The sequence below is a fragment of the Bombina bombina genome, chromosome 2, assembly GCF_027579735.1.
Source record: "Bombina bombina isolate aBomBom1 chromosome 2, aBomBom1.pri, whole genome shotgun sequence".
Taxonomy (NCBI): Eukaryota; Metazoa; Chordata; class Amphibia; order Anura; family Bombinatoridae; genus Bombina; species Bombina bombina.
Window position 1 is genome coordinate 587,082,971 of NC_069500.1, and position 24,258 is coordinate 587,107,228.

Consider the following 24,258-nt stretch of genomic DNA (forward strand, 5'->3'; position numbering starts at 1 on the left):
GGAGCCACACTGTGACCCAGTCTTCTGGCGTTATTTGTAAAAAATGAAAGAATATTACCAGAATCTATGCCGATGAACAGAAACACAGCCTCTCAAGTGTGACAGTCAAGTGTGGACTTGAGTGATGGAAAGCAGGCAGTGAAACTCATCAACACTGATTGCTTAGGAGCTGTAAATATGAGTCTGGATGGGTTCACAGAAAGACTCTCCGTGCATCTCTAGACTCTAACTTTCGTCAAAGCTCTCACTGAGAGGCTGACAAGACTACTTAAAACTCCAGTACCGATTTGAAGGGTAGATACCCTTCATAAGGAACTACTCTGAATCTTCTGACACTTCTCTGCTAACCTCCTGTAACGAAAGGCAAAGAATGACTGGGATATTAGGGAAGTAGGGAGAGCATTTAAGCCTTTGGCTGGGGTGTCTTTGTCTCCTCTTGGTGGCCAGGTTCAGTATTTCCCAACAGTAAGGAATGATGCCGTGGACTCTCCTCATATTAAGAAGGAAATGTTTCACAAAACTCATAACTAAAATGTTACAAATGTTACAAAGTACACTAACACCTATAAAACAACTATTAAACCCTAAACCGCCACCATCCCACATCGCAAACACTATAATAAATTTATTAAACCATAATCTGCCACCCACCCACATCACTTCACGACTATTAAATAAACCTATTAACCACTAATCCGCCGTCCCCCGACATCGCCAACACTAAATAAACCTATTAACCCCTAATTTGCCTCCCCCCGACATTGCCAACACTAAATAAACCTATTAACCCCATAACCGCTGGCCCCCCACATCGCCAACACTATAATAAAGTATTAACTCCTAAACCTCCAGCCCCCCACATCGTAACTACTAAACTAAACCTATTAACCCCTAAACCACCGCCCTCCCCACATTGCAAAACACTAAATTAAACTATTAATCCCTAAACCTAACACCCCTTAACTTTAAATTAAAATTGCAATATAACTATCTTAAAATAAATAAAAACGTACCTGTAAAATAAAAAAAAACTAACAAACTATAAATAAACCTAACATAACTATTCTAATAAAATAAAAAAGATGGATGAAGGTGTCACCGCCTGGATAAAGCCTTCTCGCCGCCTGGATGAAGATGGATGTTCGGACTTCAGGAACTGTGAGTAGATTTTATGGGGTTAGTGTTAAGGTTTTATTTTTTAGGCTTTGGGCATTGAGCAGGGCAGTAAAAGCGCTGAATGCCCTTTTAAGGGCAATGCCCATACAAATGCCCCTTATGGGCAATGAGTAGCTTAGGATTTGTTAGAGTTAGGTTTTTTATTTTGGGAGGGAGGGTTGGTTGGATGGGGGGTTACTTTTAGGGGGGACTTAGTAATTTTTAAAGGTAAAAGAGCTGTTTAACTTAATGCAATGTCCTACAAAAGGCCCTTTTAAGGGCTATTGGTAGTTTATTGTAGGTTATGGGTGTTTTTATTTTGGGGAGGCTTTTTTATTTTTATAGGGATATTAGATTAGATGTAATTGTTTTTATTTATGATAATTTTGTTTATTATTTTTCGTAATTTAGTGTTTATTATTTTTTGTAATTTCAGATTGTTTTTTATTTTTACGTAGTCTTAGGTTTTTTTAAATTTGTAAATTAGATTTTTTAATTGGTATTTTTTTATTTTATTAGAATAGTTATGTTAGGTTAATTTATAGTTTAAACTTAGTTTTTTTTATTTCACAGGTAAGTTTTTATTTATTTTAAGATAGTTATATTGTAATTTTAATTCAAAGTTAGGGAGGTGTTAGGTTTAGGGGTTAATAGTTTAATTTAGTGTTTTGCGATGTGGGGGGTCCGGCGGTTTAGGGGTTAATAGGTTTAGTAGTTACGATGTGGGGGGCTGGAGGTTTAGGGGTTAATACTTTATTATAGTGTTTTGCGATGTGGGGCGGCAGTTTAGGGGTTAATTGGTTTATTTAGGTGTCGGCGATGTAGGGGCGGCAAATTAGGGGTTAAAGGGACACTGAACCTAACTTCTTTCTTTCGTGATTCAGATAGAGCAGTGTTTTTCAACCAGTGTGCCGTGGCACACTAGTGTGCCGTGAGAGATCCTCAGGTGTGCCACGGCAGACTGACAACAGTGTGACATATTTTTTAAACTTTGCTTGTTTTTTACTCCCAGTGCAGGGGTAGTTTGTAGGAGGCATGGCATAACAGCACAATACATACAGTATGTGTGTGTTTGTGTGTATGTGTATATATATGCTGTATTAGGCTACAATGTGTGATTTTTTTTAAATTTTGGGATGGTGGTGTGCCACAGGATTTTTTAATGTAAAAAAGTGTGCCACGGCAAAAAAAGGTTAAAAATCACTGAGATAGAGCATGCAATTTTAAGCAACTTTCTAATTTACTCCTATTATCAATTATTCTTCGTTCTCTTGCAATTTTTATTTGAAAAAGAAGGCATCTAAGCTTTTTTATTAGTTCAGGACTCTGGACAGCACTTTTTTATTGGTGGATGAATTTATCCACCAATCAGCACGAACAACCCAGGTTGTTCACCAAAAATGGGCCTGCAGCTAAACTTACATTCTTGCATTTCAAATAAAGATACCAAGAGAATTAAGAACATTTGATATAAAAAGTAAATTAGAAAGTTGCTTAAAATGTCATGCTCCATCTGAATCACGAAAGAAAAAATTTGGGTTCAGTGTCCCTTTAATAACTTTCTTCGTGTCGGCGATGTTGGGGAGCGGTGGAATAGGGGTTAATAAATTTTATTAGTGTCGGCGATGTCCGGGAGCGGTGGAATAGGGGTTAATAACTTTTATTAGTGTCAGCGATGTTGCAGGAGGCGGATTAGGGGTGTTTAGACTTGGGGTTTATGTTAGGGTTTAAACGTAACTTTCTTTTCCCTAATAGGCATCAATGGGGTTGCATTACGGCGATCTCCATTCCGCGATCACAGGTGTTATTTTTTTCACTAACATTTTCTCCCCATTGAAGTCTATGGGGGAAAGCGTGCACGAGCACGTTAACTCAGGCCCTTGGATTTTGTGCAGTATGGAGCGTAACGCACCATAACGCACAGCACAAGAAAGTTTTTCAGTAATTTGTAATGGCAGCGTATTTTCGCACCCTGCTTAGCGCAAAACTCGTAATATAGGTAAACGTGAGGTATGTTTGAAGCATGTATGACCAATAAGGTCTCACAACAAAGTTCAGAACAAATAAAAGCATCCTTGGAGGTCTCACGCAATCATAGATGATCGTCCCCTATGAGGTGGAATCCAATTCAGCTCACAATACAAAAGTCACACAATCAGCGTTAAAAAACATAATTTATGCTTACCTGATAAATTTATTTCTCTTGTGGTGTATCCAGTCCACGGATCATCCATTACTTGTGGGATATTCTCCTTCCCAACAGGAAGCTGCAAGAGGATCACCCACAGCAGAGCTGTCTATATAGCTCCTCCCCTAACTGCCACTACCAGTCATTCGACCGAAGACAAGCAAGAGAAAGGAGAAACTATAGGGTGCAGTGGTGACTGTAGTTTAAAAATAAAAAACACCTGCCTTAAAATGACAGGGCGGGCCGTGGACTGGATACACCACAAGAGAAATAAATTTATCAGGTAAGCATAAATTATGTTTTCTCTTGTAAGGTGTATCCAGTCCACGGATCATCCATTACTTGTGGGATACCAATACCAAAGCTATAGGACACGGATGAAGGGAGGGACAAGGCAGGCGCTTAAACGGAAGGCACCACTGCCTACAAGACCTTTCTCCCAAAAATAGCCTCCGAAGAAGCAAAAGTATCAAATTTATAGAACTTTGACAAAGTATGAAGCGAAGACCAAGTCGCCGCCTTACAAATCTGTTCAACAGAAGCCTTATTTTTAAAAGCCCATGTGGAAGCTACCGCTCTAGTAGAATGAGCTGTAATTCTTTCAGGAGGCTGCTGGCCAGCAGTCTCATAAGCTAAGCGTATTATACTCCTTAGCCAAAAAGAAAGAGAGGTTGCCGAAGCCTTTTGGCCTCTCCTTTGTCCAGAGTAGACAACAAACAATGTAGATGTTTGACGAAAATCTTTAGTAGCTTGTAAATAAAACTTCAAAGCATGAACCACGTCAAGATTGTGTAAAAGACGTTCCTTCTTTGAAGAAGGATTAGGACACAGTGACGGTACAACAATCTCCTGATTGATATTTTTATTAGATACCACCTTAAGAAAAAAACCAGGTTTGGTACCCTTGAAGAACCTTAAGAACTAAATTTAAACTCCAAGGCGGAGCAACAGGTTAAAACACAGGCTTGATTCTGACTAAAGCCTGACAAAACGCCTGCACGTCTGGAACCTCAGCCAGACGTTTGTGCAAAAAAATAGACAGAGCAGAAATCTGTCCTTTTAAGGAACTAGCTGACAAACCCTTCTCCAATCCTTCTTGGAGAAAAGATAATATCCTAGGAATCCTGACCTTACTCCATGAGTAACCCTTGGATTCACACCAATGAAGATATTTACACCATATCTTATGATAGATTTTCCTGGTGACAGGCTTTCGTGCCTGTATTAAGGTATTAATGACCGACTCGGAGAAACCACGCTTTGATAAAATCAAGCGTTCAATCTCCATGCAGTCAGCCACAGAGAAATTAGATTTGGATGGTTAAAAGGACCCTGAAGTAGAAGGTCCTGCCTCAGAGGCAGAGTCCATGGTGGAAAGGATGACATGTCCACCAGATCTGCATACCAAGTCTTGCGTGGCCAAAATTACCGAAGCTCTCTCCTGCTTGATCTTGGCAATCAGACGGGGGAGCAGAGGAAACGGTGGAAACACATAAGCCAGGTTGAAGGACCAAGGCGCTGCTAGAGCATCTATCAGCGCTGCCTTGCGATCCCTGGACCTGGATCCATAACAAGGAAGCTTGGCATTCTGGCGAGACGCCATGAGATCCAGTTCTGGTTTGCCCCAACATTGAATCAACTGTGCAAACACCTCCGGATGGAGCTCCCACTCCCCCGGATGAAAAGTCTGACAACTTAGAAAATCTGCCTCCCAGTTCTCTACTCCTGGGATATGGATAGCTGATAGATGGCAAGAGTGAATCTCTGCCCATTGAATTATCTTTGAAACCTCCAACATCGCTAGGGAACTCCTTGTTCCCCCTTGATGGTTGATGAAAGCTACAGTTGTGATGTTGTCTGACTGAAATCTGATGAACCTCACTGCCGCTAGCTGAGGCCAAGACTGAAGAGCATTGAATATTGCTCTTAGTTCCAGAATGTTTATTGGAAGGGGTGCCTCCTCCTGAGTCCACGACCCCTGAGCCTTCAGAGAGTTCCAGACTGCACCCCAGCCCAGAAGGCTGGCATCTGTTGTTACTATTGTCCAATCTGGCCTGCGGAAGGTCATACCTTTGGACAGATGGACCTGAGATAGCCACCAGAGAAGAGAATCCCTGGTCTCTTGATCCAGATTTAGTAGAGGGGACAAATCTGTGTAAACCCCATTCCACTGACTGAGCATGCAGAGTTGCAGTGGTCTGCGATGTAGGCGGGCAAACGGCACTATGTCCATTGCCGCTACCATTAAGCCGATTACTTCCATACACTGAGCCACCGAAGGGCGAGAAGTATAATAAAGAACACGGCAGGAATTTAGAAGTTTTGACAACCTGTCCTCTGTCAGGTAAATCCTAATTTCTACAGAATCTATCAGAGTTCCCAGGAAGGAAACTCTTGTGAGAGGGGATAGAGAACTCTTCTTTTCGTTCACTTTCCACTCATGAGACCTCAGGAATGCCAGAACAATGTCCGTATGGGACTTGGCAATTTGGAAATTCGACGCCTGTATCAGAATGTCGTCTAAGTAAGGGGCTACTGCTCTGCCCCGCGGCCTTAGGACCGCCAGAAGTGACCCCAGAACCTTCGTAAAGATTCTTGGTGCCGTAGCTAACCCAAAGGGAAGAGCCACAAACTGGTAATGCCTGTCTAGGAAGGCGAACCTGAGAAACCGATGATGATCTTTGTGTATCGGAATGTGAAGATAAGCATCCTTTAAGTCCACGGTAGTCATGTATTGACCCTCCTGGATCATAGGTAGGATGGTTCGAATAGTCTCCATCTTGAAAGATGGGACCCTGAGAAATTTGTTTAGTATCTTGAGATCTAAGATTGGTCTGAAGGTTCCCTCTTTCTTGGGAACCACAAAGAGATTTGAATAGAAGCCTTGCCCCTGTTCCTCCTTTGGAACTGGGTGGATCACTCCCATAACTAGGAGGTCTTGAACACAATGTAAGAATGCCTCTCTCTTTATCTGGTCTGCAGATAATTGTGAGAGGTGAAATCTTCCTTTTGGGGAAGAAGCTTTGAAGTCCAGAAGATATCCCTGCGGCACAATTTCCAACGCCCAGGGATCCTGGACATCTCTTGCCCAAGCCTGGGCAAAGAGAGAAAGTCTGCCCCCTACTAGATCCGTTACCGGATCGGGGGCTGATCTTTCATGCTGTCTTAGAGGCAGCAGCAGGCTTCTTGGCCTGCTTACCTTTGTTCCAGGCCTGGTTAGGTCTCCAGACCGGCTTGGACTGGGCAAAAATTACCTCTTGTTTTGCATTAGAGGGAGTTGATGCCGCGCTCATCTTAAAGTTTCGAAAGGCACGAAAATTAGTTTGTTTGGTCCTTAATTTATTAGACCTATCCTGAGAAAGGGCATGACCTTTTCCTCCAGTAATATCATAAATGATCTCCTTCAGTCCAGGCCCGAATAGGGTCTGCCCCTTGAAGGGAATGTTGAGAAGCTTAGACTTTGAAGTAACGTCAGCTGACCAGGATTTAAGCCATAGCGCCCTACGCGCCTGTATAGCAAAACCTGAGTTCTTAGCAATTAGTTTGGTTAAATGAACAACGGCGTCAGAAACAAATGAATTGGCTAGCTTAAGCGCTTTAAGCTTGTCAAGTATATCATCCAATGGAGTTTCTACCTGTAAGGCCTCTTCCAGAGACTCAAACCAGAAGGCCGCAGCAGAAGTGACCGGGGCAATGCATGCAAGAGGCTGGAGAATAAAACCTGGTTGAATAAACATTTTCTTAAGGTAACCCTCTAACTTTTATCCATTGGATCTAGGAAAGCACAACTGTCCTCGACGGGAATAGTTGTATGCTTAGCTAGGGTAGAAACTGCTCCCTCCACCTTAGGGACCGTTTGCCATAAGTCCCGTGTAGCGGCATCTACCTAATCTCTTCAGTTATGTGTGAGAACAGCAATGGATCTTAGTTACAACCTGCTAAGATCATCATAAACCACAGGCAGACTCTTCTTCAACTTTCTGACTGAGGCTAAAACAGTACAACTCCGGTACCATTTGAAAATAATAAACTTTTGATTGAAGATAAACTACATAAATTCACCACATCTCTCTAGCTACTTCCTATGTTGTCGAGAGCTGCAAGAGAATGACTGGTATTGGCAGTTAGGGGAGGAGCTATATAGACAGCTCTGCTGTGGGTGATCCTCTTGCAGCTTCCTGTTGGGAAGGAGAATATCCCACAAGTAATGGATGATCCGTGGACTGGATACACCTTACAAGAGAAAACAACAATAATAAAAACGCCACAATAGCACACCAGGTTTTATTATTGTTGTTTTTTAACTCTAGGTTTATTATTGTTGTTTTTTAACTCTTAGGTGGTAAAACAGAATATAATGAAGTGACGGCTAACATACGTGACAAGTAACATTTAGAATAGTCTTCCCCTAAAGACTTTTTGAAGGTTGTTAAAGAAAATAATGTATTTTTTCTTAGGGACTTTATAAAATAAGGTGAAAGAATTAAAGCTCTCTCTGAATTATAAAAATGAAGCCAAAAAGAATACAAGTTAATAGATATCAGAATTACCAGTATCTATCTGGGTGTCAAGAAATTTCTAATGCCAGGGTTCTATCCTTTATGCATCCATGAAACTAGAACCTTAATTGTTATAGACATAGAATAAGATTTGTACAACACTGTATATAAAGAGGGAACTGGTGGAGTATATACAGTACTGAACAGGCATGAAAATCTGCACACCTCCCTCTCCTAGTGACTCTAAAGAGACCATGCTTTACAGTATCAGAAGATATGTGCCTGTGTTCTTTCATTTTTCCTGGGCTGACAAAATAATGCATATTTTCTAACAAAATAATAATAATAAAAAAATTTGCTTGCATATCTATTGTAAATCTGTGAATAATGTCATAAATAAATATAAAACTGATTTTAATATCTCTTTCAATTACTTTCTAGTATCAAAATGCTCTTTCTTAGAACACTTTATTTTAATCAAAATAAAAAAGTTTAATTTAAAAGATTTAAAGGGACAGTCTACAGCTTAGTCATCTTAAAGTCTACTAATAGGGGCATATGTATCAAGCTCCATATGGAGCTTGATGCCCCGTGTTTCTGGCAAGCCTGCAGGCTCGCCAGAAACAGCAGTTATGAAGCAGCGGTCACAATGACCGCTGCTCCATAACCTGTCCGCCTGCTCTGAGCAGGCGGACAGACATCGCCGGAAATCAACCCAATCGAGTATTATCAGGTTGATTGATACCCCCCTGCTGGCGGCCTATTGGCCGCGAGTCTGCAGGGGGCGGCGTTGCACCAGCAGCTCTTGTGAGCTGCTGGTGCAATGCTGAATACGGCAAGCGTATTGCTCGCCGTATTCAGCGAGGTCTGGCGGATCAGGTCCGCCACACCTTAATAACTAGAGGCCATAGTCTCCTGCACCAATTCAATATCATGCAGCAGGAATGGTAAAAAAGTTATATCTAAATGAATATTGTTTCTGGACACTTTAAAATGGCTGCCAAGCTCCACCCACTGATTACATCACGATCTGGGCTGCATCTAAGCACTCTGCTGAAAATCATTGAAAGTCTGTTGAATCCAACTAGTGAGCCTTTTGTTATTGGACGCCATATGCTGCCCAGATTGTGATGTCATCAGTGGGCGGAAATTGGCAGCCATTTCAAAGTGGCAAGAAACAATATACATATTAAAAAATAGTTTTACCATTCCTGCTGCATGATATAGAAAAAGGTGCAGAATGCTATTTGCAGCATAATCTAAGGTAAGACTTTAAGATGACTAAGGTGTAGACTATCTCTTTAAACATAGTTAAAATTTCACTCCTGCAACCCCCTTTCTGATCCATGTGAGTGATTGTGATTGAAGTATTCCTGTTCCTTGTTGTCTCACCAGCTGTATCCTCATTGAGTGGCACAGAAGCACACCTATAACTAATTATGTAACCCCTATGCAGGAGGTAAGCATTTAATAAAGGAATCTGCTGGAAAAATAAAATGCTTTAAAACAAAGAGCATATTTTTTTTTTAACACAAGAATGCCTATAAGGTAAATATATAATTAAAAACTGCACTAAAAGACTCCCATATTAAATACAACCCTATGCTTGTTTATTATTACCCAGAAGGGCCAATGTTTAACCTCTGCCATAATAACACTTATTACATCAGAGTCAGCAACTGTGCAAACACAAATGTGGTCATTTCTATAGGAATGATGGGAAGTTTTTCACACAGGGAACAGAGAGGCTTAACACTTATAATGTAATCAGTTTCATCATCATTTCTGGTATATGAAATCTAATTAAAACAGGTTGTTTCTATGTAAAAAATACTGTGTGACATCAATGACTATTAGCCACTGTTAAAGGGACAGTTCACCCAAAAACTTTCTCCCCTTTAAATTATTCCCAATGATCCTTTTTACCTGCTAGAGTGTATTAAATTGGTTGCAAGTAGCTCCTTTACTCATATTTCAGCATTTGAAATAGCTGATTTAGCTTGTGGTTTCCCAACCTATTCTGAAAGTTTTTATACTGGCGTATATGCTATTGACAAGCCTAAGTAAACACAGCCAGCAGAAGAGATTACACCCTCAGTGGGGGGCATGATAGTTAAGTAATAAAATGATAATTTCCCATTGTTCTCTCTATGTATTGAGCTTTGGTGTTCCAGACAAATATAAGATAAGGAAGCAAATCTGTGTACATGAAAGTGATAACATAATGAGATCTGATATTACCTGAAGCTCAACCCATTGTAATAGGCTGTGGTTTCAAAGCACAAAATCAGCTACTTCAGATACACAAATAAACCCGAAAATGCAATTTCTCAAATATTTTATACTCTGCAGTTGGTATAACAAGTCATTTAAAATACATTTATGGAAAAACAATTTTACAATCTACTGTCCCTTTAAGCTTTAAAGGCAAAAGAATCAATACTTACTTTGCTTCCAGAGCAAGAGCTATAATTCCTGCAGCCATAGGAGCTGATGCTGAGGTTCCCGTGTGGCTGTCTGTGCAACGCTGTCGCAAATCTGTGGTGATCTGAAACAAAAAGGTTTATTCTTTAAGTTACTTATGCACAGGCAAAGGCCAGAAAGTGAGTTAGATTATGTAAAGAAAACAAGACCATTTGGAGGGAACAGAGGTCAACATTAACAGAAGAATTAACGGGAAATAAACTTTTAGAAAGAAAATGCTCTAATATGAGAGAACATTTTATTATTGCACTATTCCTTGTATATAACTATGTATTTAATCACTGCAGAGACACATATTATAAAGAAAATGCTCAAAGTAACAACCCCCTAAAAGCATATAAATGCTAAATGTATGAGAAATAAAATAATAGCTAAAACCTATATTCACCATCCCCACAGCAATACACACTAAATGATTGATATTCCCATCTACTATTGTGTTAAAGGGACAGTCTAGTATAAATGAAACTTTATTATTCAGATAGGGCTTTTAATTTTAATCAACTTTCCAATTTACTTTTATCATCAAATTTGCTTTTTTCTCTTGGTATTCTTAGTTTAAACTAAACATAGGTAGGCTCATATGCTAATTTCTAAGCCTTTGAGGGCTGCCTCTTATCACTGGCTTTTTAAATCTCTTTTGAACACAAAGAGACAGAAAGTACACGTGGGCCATATAGATAACACTGTGTTCAGAATGGAGAATGGGTAATAAAAGGGATTATCTATCTTTTAAAACAATAACAATGATATGGTAGACTGTCCCTTTAAGTAGACATACTGCAAAGCAGGCCTGCCCTTTAGGCAGTGCGAGAGGGGCATCCGCCCAGGGCCCAGCACTTTGGGGGGCCCTGCACTGTCAGGGGTGAGGTTATGAGAAGGTGCAATGAACATCCTGTATTTAGTGTATAAAAAAAGTGTTTATGGTATCAGAAGGTTAATACATAGTGTTATTCTTCATATAGGTAACACTGAATGTTGGGACAGGGGTGGGCCATACAGGAAGCAGAGCATATGGGGGGAGGGAAATAAGAGTGCTGGGCTGTTTATGCCCCACAAATTTGTCTTGCCCAGGGCCCCGCAAATGCTAAGGGTGTCCCTGCTGTATTTAAAAGCCAATACATGGTTAAAACAAAAGTCATAATTTAACAGGATAAAATTACCATCTCTCTCTTTTGCAATCTGTATTAGTGTTAATATCTCATACCTCCTGTGGCTTTCTGGAAACTGAAGGTGGGGTACACTTGTTTGCTTTGCCCTACCTGTGTTTGGTAGGAGCGTGCAACAGTGTTGTGTGTGGGCAAGGATGGTCATAGGTATAGTCAGGGAGTGCGGTGATGTAGCTAAGCAGTCCCTGAAAACCGGGACGCTTGCCCTGATTGTGGAACCTTTAGGAAGAACAGTGGGCATATTTCCCAAGCCATGACAATCCCACAATATCAGAAAACATTAGAAAAAACATAGGAATTAGAGGTTTGTGTTTCACTAGAGAGTTACTTAAGTTATTTGTGGATCTAGGCCAAGGTAACAGCAACCTAATGCAATGAATGCTTGGAATTCTGAAAAAAAGACACATGAATTCTAATAAAGTATTACTCAACTTCCATAAAAAACAAACAAAAAAACAGTAATATTGGATTCTTACTAAATTGTATGAGACTTGAATACAGATGTCCTGGCATCAACAGAGAAGTAAATGTACTGGATTTTCTCTACAAATAAACTATTTAATCCTCAAGAAGCACATACAGACACATTTCAAAAGGGCATAGTGGATCTAAATCAATCCTATTAATCCAGGAGAAAAACTGCTCCCTTAGCATTTTGATATCATTTCAGTGACATTTTGTTTATGATAAATTACAGCACAATAAAATAAATAAAATTAGTTGTGGGATGTGTTCAAAATATATAAAATCATCAGGCAAATTTGGCACCATAAAAAAAAAACTCTTCACACCACTAAAAGGATATTAAAATAGCATAATTTTTGCAATTAATGACAATTATAGGGACAGTCAACACAAAAATTGTTATTGTTTAAAAAGATAGATAATGCCTTTACTACCCATTCCACAGCTTTGCACAACCAAGATGGTTATATTAATATTTTTTATAACCTTTACATCTCTAAATTTCTGCCTGTTTCTATGCCACTAAAGACAGCCCCCTGATCACATGCTTTTTTATTAGCTTTTTTTACATCAGGGGAGTGCTAGTTCATTTGAGCCATATAGATAACATTGTGGGTTGTTCACAACATAGCACTAATTGGCTTAAATGTAAGTCAATAAATAATAAATAAAAAGTCAGGGGGCTGTCAGAAGATGCTTAGATACAAGGTAATCACAGGGGTAAAAGGTGTATTAATATAACCATGTTTGTTGTGCAAAACTGGTGAAGGGTTAATAAAGGGGTTATCTATCTTTTTAAACAATAAAACATTTTGGAGTTGACTGTCCCTTGTAAGTAAATTCAAAAGTATGTGGTGGAAAAGTTACTTGAACATTTTTTAAAATGCACCACTACAATTACTATTAATAGATAAATATTTTTATGTGTGCATTTAGAAAAGTAATAAATGATTATGAGAGCAAAAGCCGGCATTAGGCTATATTCAGCACCCAATTGATTATAGTTCAATGCACACATATCTGGATTGGTAAATGAATACCATTATTTGACCATGCCTAATTACAATAGCAACTTCATCTGTGATTTGTGCTTTTCTGCAGCAGTAATTGAGTCCCATATAAACATCTAAGGCAGCAATTTTAACTCTAGGAACCCTTACCTGATGGTAAGCGTTTTCTTAAAGGGACATTCCCCAGTTTTGCAAAACCAACACTGTTATATTAAAGGGACAGTCAAGTCCAAAAAAAACTTTCATGTTTCAAATAGGGCATGTAATTTTAAACAACTTTCCAATTTACTTATATTAACAATTTTGCTTTGTTCTCTTGGTATTCTAGTTGAAAGCAAACCTAGGAAGGTTCATATGATAATTTCTAAGCCCTTGAAGGCTGCCTCTATTTTATTTACTTTTCACAGCAGGGGAGAGCAAACTCATGTAGGCCATATAGATAGCATTGTGATCACGCCCGTGGCTAGTGGCAGACACTGCACTAATTGGCTAAAATGCAAGTCAATAGATAATAACTAAAAGTCATGTGATTAGGGGCGGTCAGAAGATGCTTAGATACAAGTTAGTCACAGAAATAAAAAGTGTATTAAAGGGACAGTCAACACCAGACTTTTTGTTGTTTTAAAAGATAGATAATCCCTTTATTACCCATTCCCCAGTTTTGCAAAACCAACACAGTTATATTAATATACTTTTTACCTCTATGATTAACTTGTATCTAAGCATCTTCTGACAAACCCCTGATCACATGACATTTTATTTATTATCTATTGACTTTCATTTTAGCCAATTATTGCAGTGTCTGCCACAATCCACGGGCATGCTCACAATGTTATCTATAGGGTTTACCTGAACTAGCTCTCCCCTGCTGTGAAAAGCAAATACAAAGCATGTGATTAGAGGCGGCCTTCAAGGGCTTAGAAATTATCATATGAGCCTTCCTAGGTCTAGCTTTCAACTAAGAATACCAAAAGAACAAAGCAAAATTGGTGATAAAAGTAAATTGGAAAGTTGCTTCAAATTACATGCTCTATTTGAAACATGAAAGTTTTTTTTGGACTTGACTGTCCCTTTAATATAACAGTGTTGGTTTTGCAAAACTGGGGAATGGGTAATAAAGTGATTATCTATCTTTTTAAACAACAAAAATTCTGGTGTTGACTGTCCCTTTAAGCCTGTAGCCTGTATAAAGGGATAATGCTACAAAAAAAGGTTTTAATCATCCCAAATTTTCTCCTTAATGGGACAACTATTGTTCATGCAAAAAGAGATAAGATAAACAGCGCTAGCGAGTACTTACAATACTCGAGAGCAAGGGTTAAACATCAAACAGTTCTAATATTATAACTCTTACATTATCCTTTGATAAACGTTTGTGCAATAAGTAGTTAGAAAAAGAAAGTATCTTGTATAAATTTAAAAAATTTAATATCTAATAATAAAAAAGAAAAAACTTACATGAATTCAAAATACAAAAAATAAAAACTAAGCAATATAAGACCATCTGCTTGATATACAATCTTAAATGAGGACGTCTCCTTTTAGGAATATAATCAGTGCTTGAGGTTAAATACCACCATGTAGCTATGTTCTGTATATTTATTACCACCTTATAATTTTGTTACTGGATAATCCCTGTTTACAACTGCAGAAAACTTCTGTTGTTCAATCAGTATTTGGATATATTGCAACAGTTCGTATGTTGTTACAAAGCTCACTTATATAAAGTGTCGATATTCAACAGTTCTTATGTTGTTACAAAGTTTTCTTAAGACTTCGCAGTATTTTTCATGAAAAGACTTAGGGCTTTAAACGGGTTTTAGTTCATAAGTATAGTGAGCGGATCTGTTGTAATTATAATTCATATGTGTTATCCGTTATATATGTATATAACTATAAGTTGGATTATGAGCACATTTCTTATATATAGTGGGGATACTTTACCAGTCCCTCCATGGTCCCAGCTGTAGATTTATGATTCATATTAATAATTAATACATTTTCGGTCTATCTCTGGACCGTTAGGCTTTTGATCTCACCTTTAACCTCTTGGGGTGTGACTATGTCACGTCTGAAGTGCTTGGTGTTGCAAATCTTTGCCAAAACTTCGGTTGTTAAAGGGCTACCGGTTCTTTTTACCCCCACTATGGAATGTGTTCATCTGTCATAAGCGATAACCGCTGTAGTCTTTTACTCTGCGCAGAGTGTTCACTTCCACCGGGATAAAACTGCTTAGATTCCTGCAATAGTGTTTATGTCTTCTTTAAGACCCTTGGATTAACGTCAATGCATTTCCCCTGTGACTAGGCTTTATCAAGACTGCTTGTCCAAGGGAACATTTACTAGATTTAAATACCCTGCCCTGAGTTTTCATTGGTCGGTTTTCCTCCAATTATTCATTCTGAGTTTAAGGTGGTATTGTCTCCTTTCGAATTTAAGATTGTATTACATTGATGAATCTATATATCCTTAGTAGGTTCCTAGATCCTTTAAGGTGGATTTTTGTTTTCTTATTTTAGGTGGATTTGTACTGTTTTGTACTGTTGATTTGCACTGTTTTCTTATGTAAATTCTTATAAAATACTTGCTATATTTCATGTACTCTAAACAGGAAACCCTTTCAGGCTAGTGATTTACAAAGAGTATTGATTATGGTTGTCACTATACACAATCCCCAGGCCAGGAGACTTACCCACTCAGTCACCTTGGCACTGGTTGTAAAGAACCACCTGTCTGGTGACTTTTACTTTGCCACTTATGTAAGGGTTAGTGTGCCACAGGGCTGCAAACTCATCTCATACCAAGCTTTACTGCGCACCTCCATCTTGTCATAGGATTCATGGGTATGTCACAGCTTAAATCTCCGTTCTGCAGCCCGGGCTCAAAAGTTCCTGGCAGTCACACAGCATCAGCGTAGCCCACTTCTGTGCCAGCTTTGGAGGGGCTAGTGTTATCTTGGTCATTTAATACTCTGAACCTCATTTAGCTTGTAAACAAAACTGCTGATAAACCTACTTAGCTGGAATGGAAGGCTAAACATTTCTGCCTTCCATGTTATTCACTGGGTTTACACAAGCTAGTGATTGGATTCAGGAGAGAAGTGCAGGGACCAGGCAAACATGGATATTTGGATGTCCGGTTCTGTGTGAGCAATAAACCACACACACAGTTTGTGTCAATCTTGTGTGCAGCGGAACGGATGTGCAACATAAGCTGTATGCACAGGTCATTCCATGGCCCCCCACCCTTGGTTTCCTGACATGTAACGGAGCGGCCTTGCAAGATGAGCTGTGTGCACAGATTGCTTCGTGACCTTCCTCTGCTCCCTGATTAATATTTTTAGCACTTTTGCATTACATATATATGTAAGTCGGTTCTATCAAGAATTGAATGTTCATATTAATTTTTATAAAACGGTACATATATAGCTTACAATGAGCTTAAAGAGTCTTTTTACATTTATCTTGATATATGAATTGATTAGTCCACCTTAATAAATATCCACCTTAAGAGAGAGATAATTAGAAACAAGGCAGACTTATTTTGACCAAACATGAAACAAACATCCATTTATAAAGCAGCCAAGAATCAGTTTAAACCATCTTGATAAAGCCATTGTAAATGGCGAAACACGTTGATGGGAGTAGAGCAGTGTCATAGATTAATATTACATTACTGATTTGAAGGATTACAACAGATTAACAAAGGAACTACTTTTCAACCAAAAAACACTCTGCGCAGAGTAAAGGATTTTGGCTTCAACACGGATCTTCTTTCTGTTAGTACCGACGTAACGTGTGACATCACCAGCTACACGGAGCTGCACGGACACCTGTGCCTTACCACGAGAGGATCGTATCAAGCTCAGAGGGGAGCATGTAGGCACATAGAGGTGTAGCAGCCCTGTAGTTTGGTTTATTGGTACACATCTCCATCTGTTTTATATGTAACACTATAAACAAACGTAAACAATCAATTGAAATATCGATATATAAACTCCTGGTTTGGATCTACAAGGAACACTGCTAATATATAAGGTTTATCTATAACAAGGTTGGATCATTGATATCACATAGTGAACCTTACTCTACAGAACTAGAGACATTTTTTTCATCAATAAGGGTATATGCATACTGCCTGAATCTCTCTCTCTTGTTTATATGAACATCAAAGTTTAGCTATTTTTGCCAGTTAATTATTGAAGTGGATATCCATTTTCCATATTTTAAGCTCTAATCTATTTGTTCTATATTTTTTTGTATGACCGTTCATATATATATCTATGTTTGTTTTTAAATAAATGTTATATAATCAATATATATATATATATATATATATATATATATATATATATATATATATATATATATATATATATATATCATTGTAGTTATATTTATTTATTTTATTTAATCCAAAAGGATTGTTTTCATACTCCACGTATATACATACTTTTTTATCTTAGAGACCAACGGTTTACCCCCTAGCTGTTAGTGCACACACACACCTTCTTATCATTATAAACTTGTTTTTGTGCTTTCTGCTTTATGGGAGCAGAGTAGTGTATGTGCAGGGGCTAGATTTGCGCACCATTTGCTTTTGCTATTTTTTTATGTTCTTCTATAGCAACACAACAGAAATGTATTGTAATCACTTGTTTACTGTCCCTTTAATACTCTGGCACCAAATTGTTAAAAACATGACAAAATCTTTTATTTGCCTTGTTAATTTCACAATTTCATTAAAAAAAAACAGATTAACTAAAAAGAAAATGGCGATGTTGGGGGGTTCAGTTCTTACATTACAGGTTGAATGTATGTTGATCCTTTTTAATACTGTGTAATGAAGCCAACAGGTGATGTGTGCAGTTAACTTGCTGTTCTCCAAAACCAATATATGTCAGGGACATTATGACTATAGTGGCATGTGTGTTTGCTGGGTTACAGATTTTGTTAATTTGTAGTAGTATAAAAGTGCTTATTATGACTTTTACTTAGAGGGGTAAAATGGTCAAAATTAATATGTGCATGGTTGCATTTTGATGTGAAATAGAAGCATTTTTGTTATATACTTAACTTAGCAAAAATGCGTCTAGTAAAAGTTATTACTGATTTTATACGGCATACACACATATCCTGTGAAGGCCCATACATCAGTTATCAAACACTGTGGCTGCTCAGAGAGTCAGTGGTGGATTTTATGACACAAATTAAGTCTTCACAAGCGCAAAATACACCGTCTTCAGCTAGCATTGGCTTTTTGGTGAATTTGCTAATTCAAGAACTTTTTATGGAACTTGTTAAAAATGGAAAAACTGGTGTCCAGGGTTTTTCAAGTTTCTTTTAGCTTTGGGATACATTAAAGTGATTATTGGCCTTGTAAATGTGTCATTGGTTATCAAGAATGTGGACTTGTTAAATATAGGGACATCTTTCACCCAAACAATAAAGAAAATGTGTGAACGATAAACAATTAAAATGGCTGTGTGTGATCCTGTACACATAAAAAAGACTCATATGCAGCTGTTACCAAGCAGATAATTATCAAATGATAGTTTGCGACCAGTCCCATAGTGATCTGAAACTCTTAAAACAAAGAGCATATAAACACAGAAGAGACATACACTAAGTGTCAGTTATTTAATAATCAAAGACATATAGAATATATAATTATTTGCTCAAAGGAAAGATTGTGATCAGCCCTCTAGTCGCTTGGTATGCTTGGCTCCTATCTATGAGAGTAAACATAAGAAGCCATACTTATGCACAATAGCACTAAAGCAATTTTAATGAACAATAGTGCTAATATTTTTGCTTTCCATTTGTAATCTAGGCCATCATTTGGAAGATACAGAAGCATTGTAAATTTCAAGGTAAGCAGAAATGCACATCTATCTTAATATAATATAGGAAGTTCTGTAAAACCTTAAAAGTACATTAAACACCTTTAAAAATAATTATTGTCCGGTCCCATACTCCCAAGAAAGGGAAATTCTTTTTTTCAAAAACTGCTGCAAATCAGAAAAACTCCTTGAAACACTGAATGATATTTTTTTCATGATGTTGTTAATTTCATTAAATATAGAAACAAATAAATAACATTGAAAAGCTTTTTGTTTTGCATATCGGTACAACTCCCACTGATATGATACGTTCCAGTTAAATACGCTCAGTATAACATCTGTAGCTTGATTTATATTTTCTATTCTTGGCTACCAGAGAAGCAAGTGGATAATGCCTTTAAAAAGCTCCCTGACTGGAAAATCCATCAGGACACTTTCAAAAGGAAGTTGTTGACAGGAGTTTGGGGTTTTTAAGCATAATTACCAGCGAGATCTAAGACAGGGCTTTCAGCTATAAAGCATTTACTTTCACAGAGGTCCTGCATCTATCTTAAGAAGGAAGTAAGGAGGTCATAAGACCACCAACAGACAGGAAAACTTCAATAGCTAACATGATGTTCCAAACTCAAGACCATGCTGGGACAAGCTCATTAATCACAACATGCTAGGCAGCGCTGTCAGTATTAGGAAGTCAACATGTGCAGAGGAGTTATATGCATTAGGTCTTGTCAAACAAACACTGATATTTATTTTATGTTGAATGTAGAATCCCTGTGTATGTACTGATATGATCCTTTAAGCTCTCCTTTAAAAAGAACATAAACATTCCGCATTTGAAGAGTGAATGCAATATGTTAACTGTCAGATGTTCACATGATATAAACATAACCTTAAAAAACCCCATAACGTTTGTTTAGTACTATTTATGTTTTATACCCATCTTATGCTAGAGACAGCCTCTTTACTGACAAAAAGGCACGTTCAAATGTGTATAAAATGTCTTCCATTAAAGAGAACACTATTGTAAAAGGGTTTTTGAAAATGCACCTAAAATGTATTATATTCCTTTTAAAGCTAACATTGTCTGGAGATTTTGCATATAAACACACATTTATCTACTAATCTAGGCTGAGATAAAGCTCTGGTTCCAATTATGATAACTGGATACATCAAATCAGAAGTTAGTTCTCTGATACTGAGTTTTTATATATTTTAACAAATCAGAATGAATAAAATATGCAAACAAGTTCTCTGCCATACAGAGCGGTGACAGTTTAGGGTAATGTTTTCTTTTTGTTGTTGGAAGAATGTAGAAGTATCTTTAGTAGACCAAACAATCAAACAAATTAAGACATTTTAAGAAAACATTGAAGCTATCAAGCTCTTTTTCATAATACTCTTTACTAGTGAGTAGCGTTGCCAGGTGTCTAGTATAATCTATAAAAAAATACTGCACTTAAATGCCCAGTCACCTGGTTGGCAGCTTAAAGGAACAGTCTAGACCCTATACATCATTTTGATGACCTTTTGTTACATACCCGAGAAGCATCCTGCAACTGGTCCCACATCTATAAGCTTGTAAGAAGTACATGAGACATTTAAATATTCATTTGTTTGGGCCAAAAATGACTGCAAAGATCCACCCTCCTATTGCATGTATATTTTAGTATGTTATGTTTCTCCAATCATAATCAACTCTTAAATAAAGTTTTCCTACTCACAGGCTGATTTGTGCTAAACTGTCATACGAGAAAAGAGCTAAATGGACAGAAAGAAAGCTGTGGGTGGAGCTTGGAGGCCATTTTCAGCTGCTTATAAACAATGATTATTTAAAAGTTTCATGTACTTCTTACAAGCTTATAGATGTGGAACCGATTGCTAGATGCTTATCTGGTATGTAACAAATATTGGGTCTAGACTGTCCCTTTAATTTTAAATGCCCACTGTGCCTCAATGCTTAAAAAAAGATGTCCCAAAAGATACAAATCTCGCACATGTACTGCTTTGTTGTTACTAAAAGCCATGGATAGTTAAAAAAATATATTTTAAAAGTATAATTGTTTTGCAGTTCTACTGGGAACCATGGGGTTATATAAAAAACAAACTGTATATTTATGTGCTATTGGCATTACTGGAGAACTTTGATAAAACATTTTCTGACAGGGTGGATAAGATGATCATTATGGTACGCTCAGGAGGCGGGCTGACATTAGTTCACCACCGGAAATGGAGGTGAATGAATAATCTGCTAATTGTTATGGCAGTAAGATGCTAAAATCTCCCCAATCATCTTCTTTATAGACGGAGGAGTCCCCTCACAAAACCAGAATGGAGAATCAGATGTGAGATACACAGAAGCCCTGGATTTGTCTATTCTCCGTAAGATCAAGGAGGGGGCCTACAGGCACCTGAAATATATATAGTGTATGCTAGAAGGATTTACACTTCTCAACAACTTCCGAGCAAGAGAGATGTTGTTTCCTTGAATGAGAGCTGCCAGGACTATGAAGATACTGTATGCTGAATAGCTATGTCAGAGGTGCGTCCAGCTCCCGGGTATACTGCTCAGATTTTTATAGAGATCTGGAATTACTTTGTCAGTTTGCTACTATTACCAACCCTGCTACTAAGGACCTCAAGCAAATGGCTTTTTAGAGGCAACATTGAGGAGAATATTGCATCAGAGACAAATATATCTTGCATTTAAAATTCTCATGGTGGACAAGAGTCTCTTGGCTGGGATTGCAGTTCTCTCACTTTGTAGAACTGGCATTGGTTGACCTGTGATGAAACGATTGTTCTTGTCCTAGGTTAACCTTATTTCTAAATTAATTAGAATCTGACATGTAATTCAAAGATTAACACTTCTTTACTTAATAGGAAAGCATATATTAGTTGCTTCATTATTATTATTTTTTTTTAGTTTGTAGAAATACTGATGATTTATTTTATAGGGCTTATATCTACAAATGAGGTAATAACTACTGAAGTGCTAAAATTCTGGTTATATTTGCCGTCCTCATAGATTACAAAAAAAATAATACATTAATATAGCACTCATAAGCTCTCAACTAAGATAAAAAGCAGCAATGGAAGAGTTGGTTACCGCATCTGGCCAAATGGGAAAAGCCCAGGTACCTCGTCAAGGTCTCTTCCAAAAATCTGGGTCCCTAAACAGCCACACAATGCAGGCTCCCATTCAAACAACTGTGAAAAAATGGAGGGTGCACAGGCTTATGTAATCTCCCCAAACATATACAAAACACGGGTGGGGTCAGCACTCTCAGGCCAGACCGGGTACACATCCTATGACCCTGCAACATGCACAGCCCTGGGTGCAAAACAGCACTCTCAGGAAGCTGCACTGTCACCAGAGTCACAGGCAGTTAACCCCAGACAGGCCTGGGTGCAAGGCCCAAACAGGGAAAATTACAAAAAAAATAATACATTAATATAGCACACAGAGGAAGTCCAGCACTCACTTACAAGCTCTCAACTAAGATAAAAAGCAGCAATGGAAGAGTTAGTTACCGCATCTGGCCAAATGGGAAAAGCCCAAGTACCGAGTCAAGGTCTCTTCCAAAAACCTGGGTCCCTAAACAGCCACACAATGCAGGCTCACATTCAAACAACTGTGAAAAAAGGGAGGGTGCACAGGCTTATGTAATCTCCCCAAACATATACAAAACACGGGAGGGGTCAGCACTCTCAGGACAGACCGGGTACACATCCTATGACCCTGTAACATGCACAGCCCTGGGTGCAAAACAGCACTCTCAGAAAGCTGCACTGTCACCAGAGACACAGGCAGTTAGCACCAGACAGGCCTGGGTGCAGGGCCCAAACAGGGAAAATTACAAAAAAAATAATACATTAATATAGCATACAGAGAAAGTCCAGCACTCACTCACAAGCTCTCAACTAAGATAAAAAGCAGCAATGGAAGAGTTAGTTACCGCATCTGGCCAAATGGGAAAAGCCCAGGTACCTCGTCAAGGTCTCTTCCAAAAACCTGGGTCCCTAAACAGCCACACAATGCAGGCTCACATTCAAACAACTGTGAAAAACTGGAGGGTGCACAGGCTTATGTAATCTCCCCAAACATATACAAAACATGGGTGGGGTCAGCACTCTCAGCCCGGACCAGGTACACATCCTATGACCCTGTATCATGCACATCCCTGGGTGCAAAACAGCACTCTCAGGAAGCCGAACTGTCACCAGAGTCACAGGCAGTTAACCCCAGACAGGCCTGGGTGCAAGGTCCAAACAGGGAAAATTACAAAAAAAAATTTCCCAGTTGTTCGAATGTGAGCCTGCATTGTGTGGCTATTTAGGGACCCAGGTTTTTGGAAGAGTCCTTGACGAGGTACCTGGGCTTTTCCCATTTGGCCAGATGCGGTAACTAACTCTTCCATTGCTGCTTTTTATCTTAGTTGAGAGCTTGTGAGTGAGTGCTGGACTTTCTCTGGGAAAATTACAAAAAAATGAATACATTAATATAGCACACAGAAAAAGTCCAGCACTCACTCACAAGCTCTCAACTATATATATAGATACATATTGTATCAAAATACCATCAGATATATGTAGAAATATGTATTTAAGAATAAATAGAACATATTCTTCTATGTGAAGAACATTGGAATGTGAAATATTCATATTTTAATGTTAGTTAGAGCACTTGAGAATATGCAATCGGGTTTGCGAGATAGTAGGGTGTTAGGCTTTTCTCCAGCTTTTTTTACTCCATTGACTTCTATGGGGCAAAAAGGTTATTGCGGGCATAAAAAGTTCAGCTTTTTATACCCATCAGGTTAGCACACAAGCAATAACTTTTTACTTTCAACTTGTAATACGAGCGCAACTCGACGTGTGCAAAAAGCTTACTTCTAGCGCAGTTACCGCTCCACTTGTAATCTGGCCCATAGTAGGGAATTTGGTAAAGCATTGGCACCAGTATTTAATAATTCTGACAGTAACATATAGCTACAGATAATTTAATGCCAGAAGTGTTTTTTTTTTACTAATGACTCATAAATCTCCTTATGCATTGAAATGTTTTTATATAGAGAAACATCAAGGAAACTAGTTTAAGTACATGTGATTACATACTTAATTCAGTAAGCAAAGTGAGGAAACACGCTCTATATGATTAATTAAAGTGTTTTTCATCCATAAATGCAATAAGAGAACTATAATAATGTGACATACCACTTTCCTGTCATATGACTCCCCGCTGCTGTATGTAGTAGCCAGCGTTGATGCACACTCTTCCAGATACCAGGGTTTCTTGCCACTCTCAGTCGTACTGCTGATGGAGATTGTGTAGATGCTATTGGTGTAGCCATCACATGAACAGTGATCACGACTTCGACCACCATTGCCAGATGCCCATACATACACTGAGCCATATCCTCTTCTACCCTAAAAAAAGGAGCAGGCA

At 38.3% G+C, this 24,258-nt stretch overlaps 1 protein-coding gene across 3 annotated transcripts in view; it reads right to left on the reverse strand.

The window, feature by feature from the left end:
* The window catches only part of PCSK5 (proprotein convertase subtilisin/kexin type 5), an 868,299-nt gene that overhangs the window by 496,734 nt on the left and 347,307 nt on the right, over positions 1-24,258 (reverse strand). For all 3 annotated transcript variants that reach the window (XM_053702490.1, XM_053702492.1, XM_053702493.1), the window contains exons 8-9: positions 24,027-24,239; positions 10,290-10,390 (exon numbers count right to left, since the gene is read on the reverse strand). In XM_053702490.1, the coding sequence (XP_053558465.1) occupies positions 10,290-10,390; positions 24,027-24,239 (314 nt within the window). The remainder of the gene's footprint in view (positions 1-10,289; positions 10,391-24,026; positions 24,240-24,258) is intronic.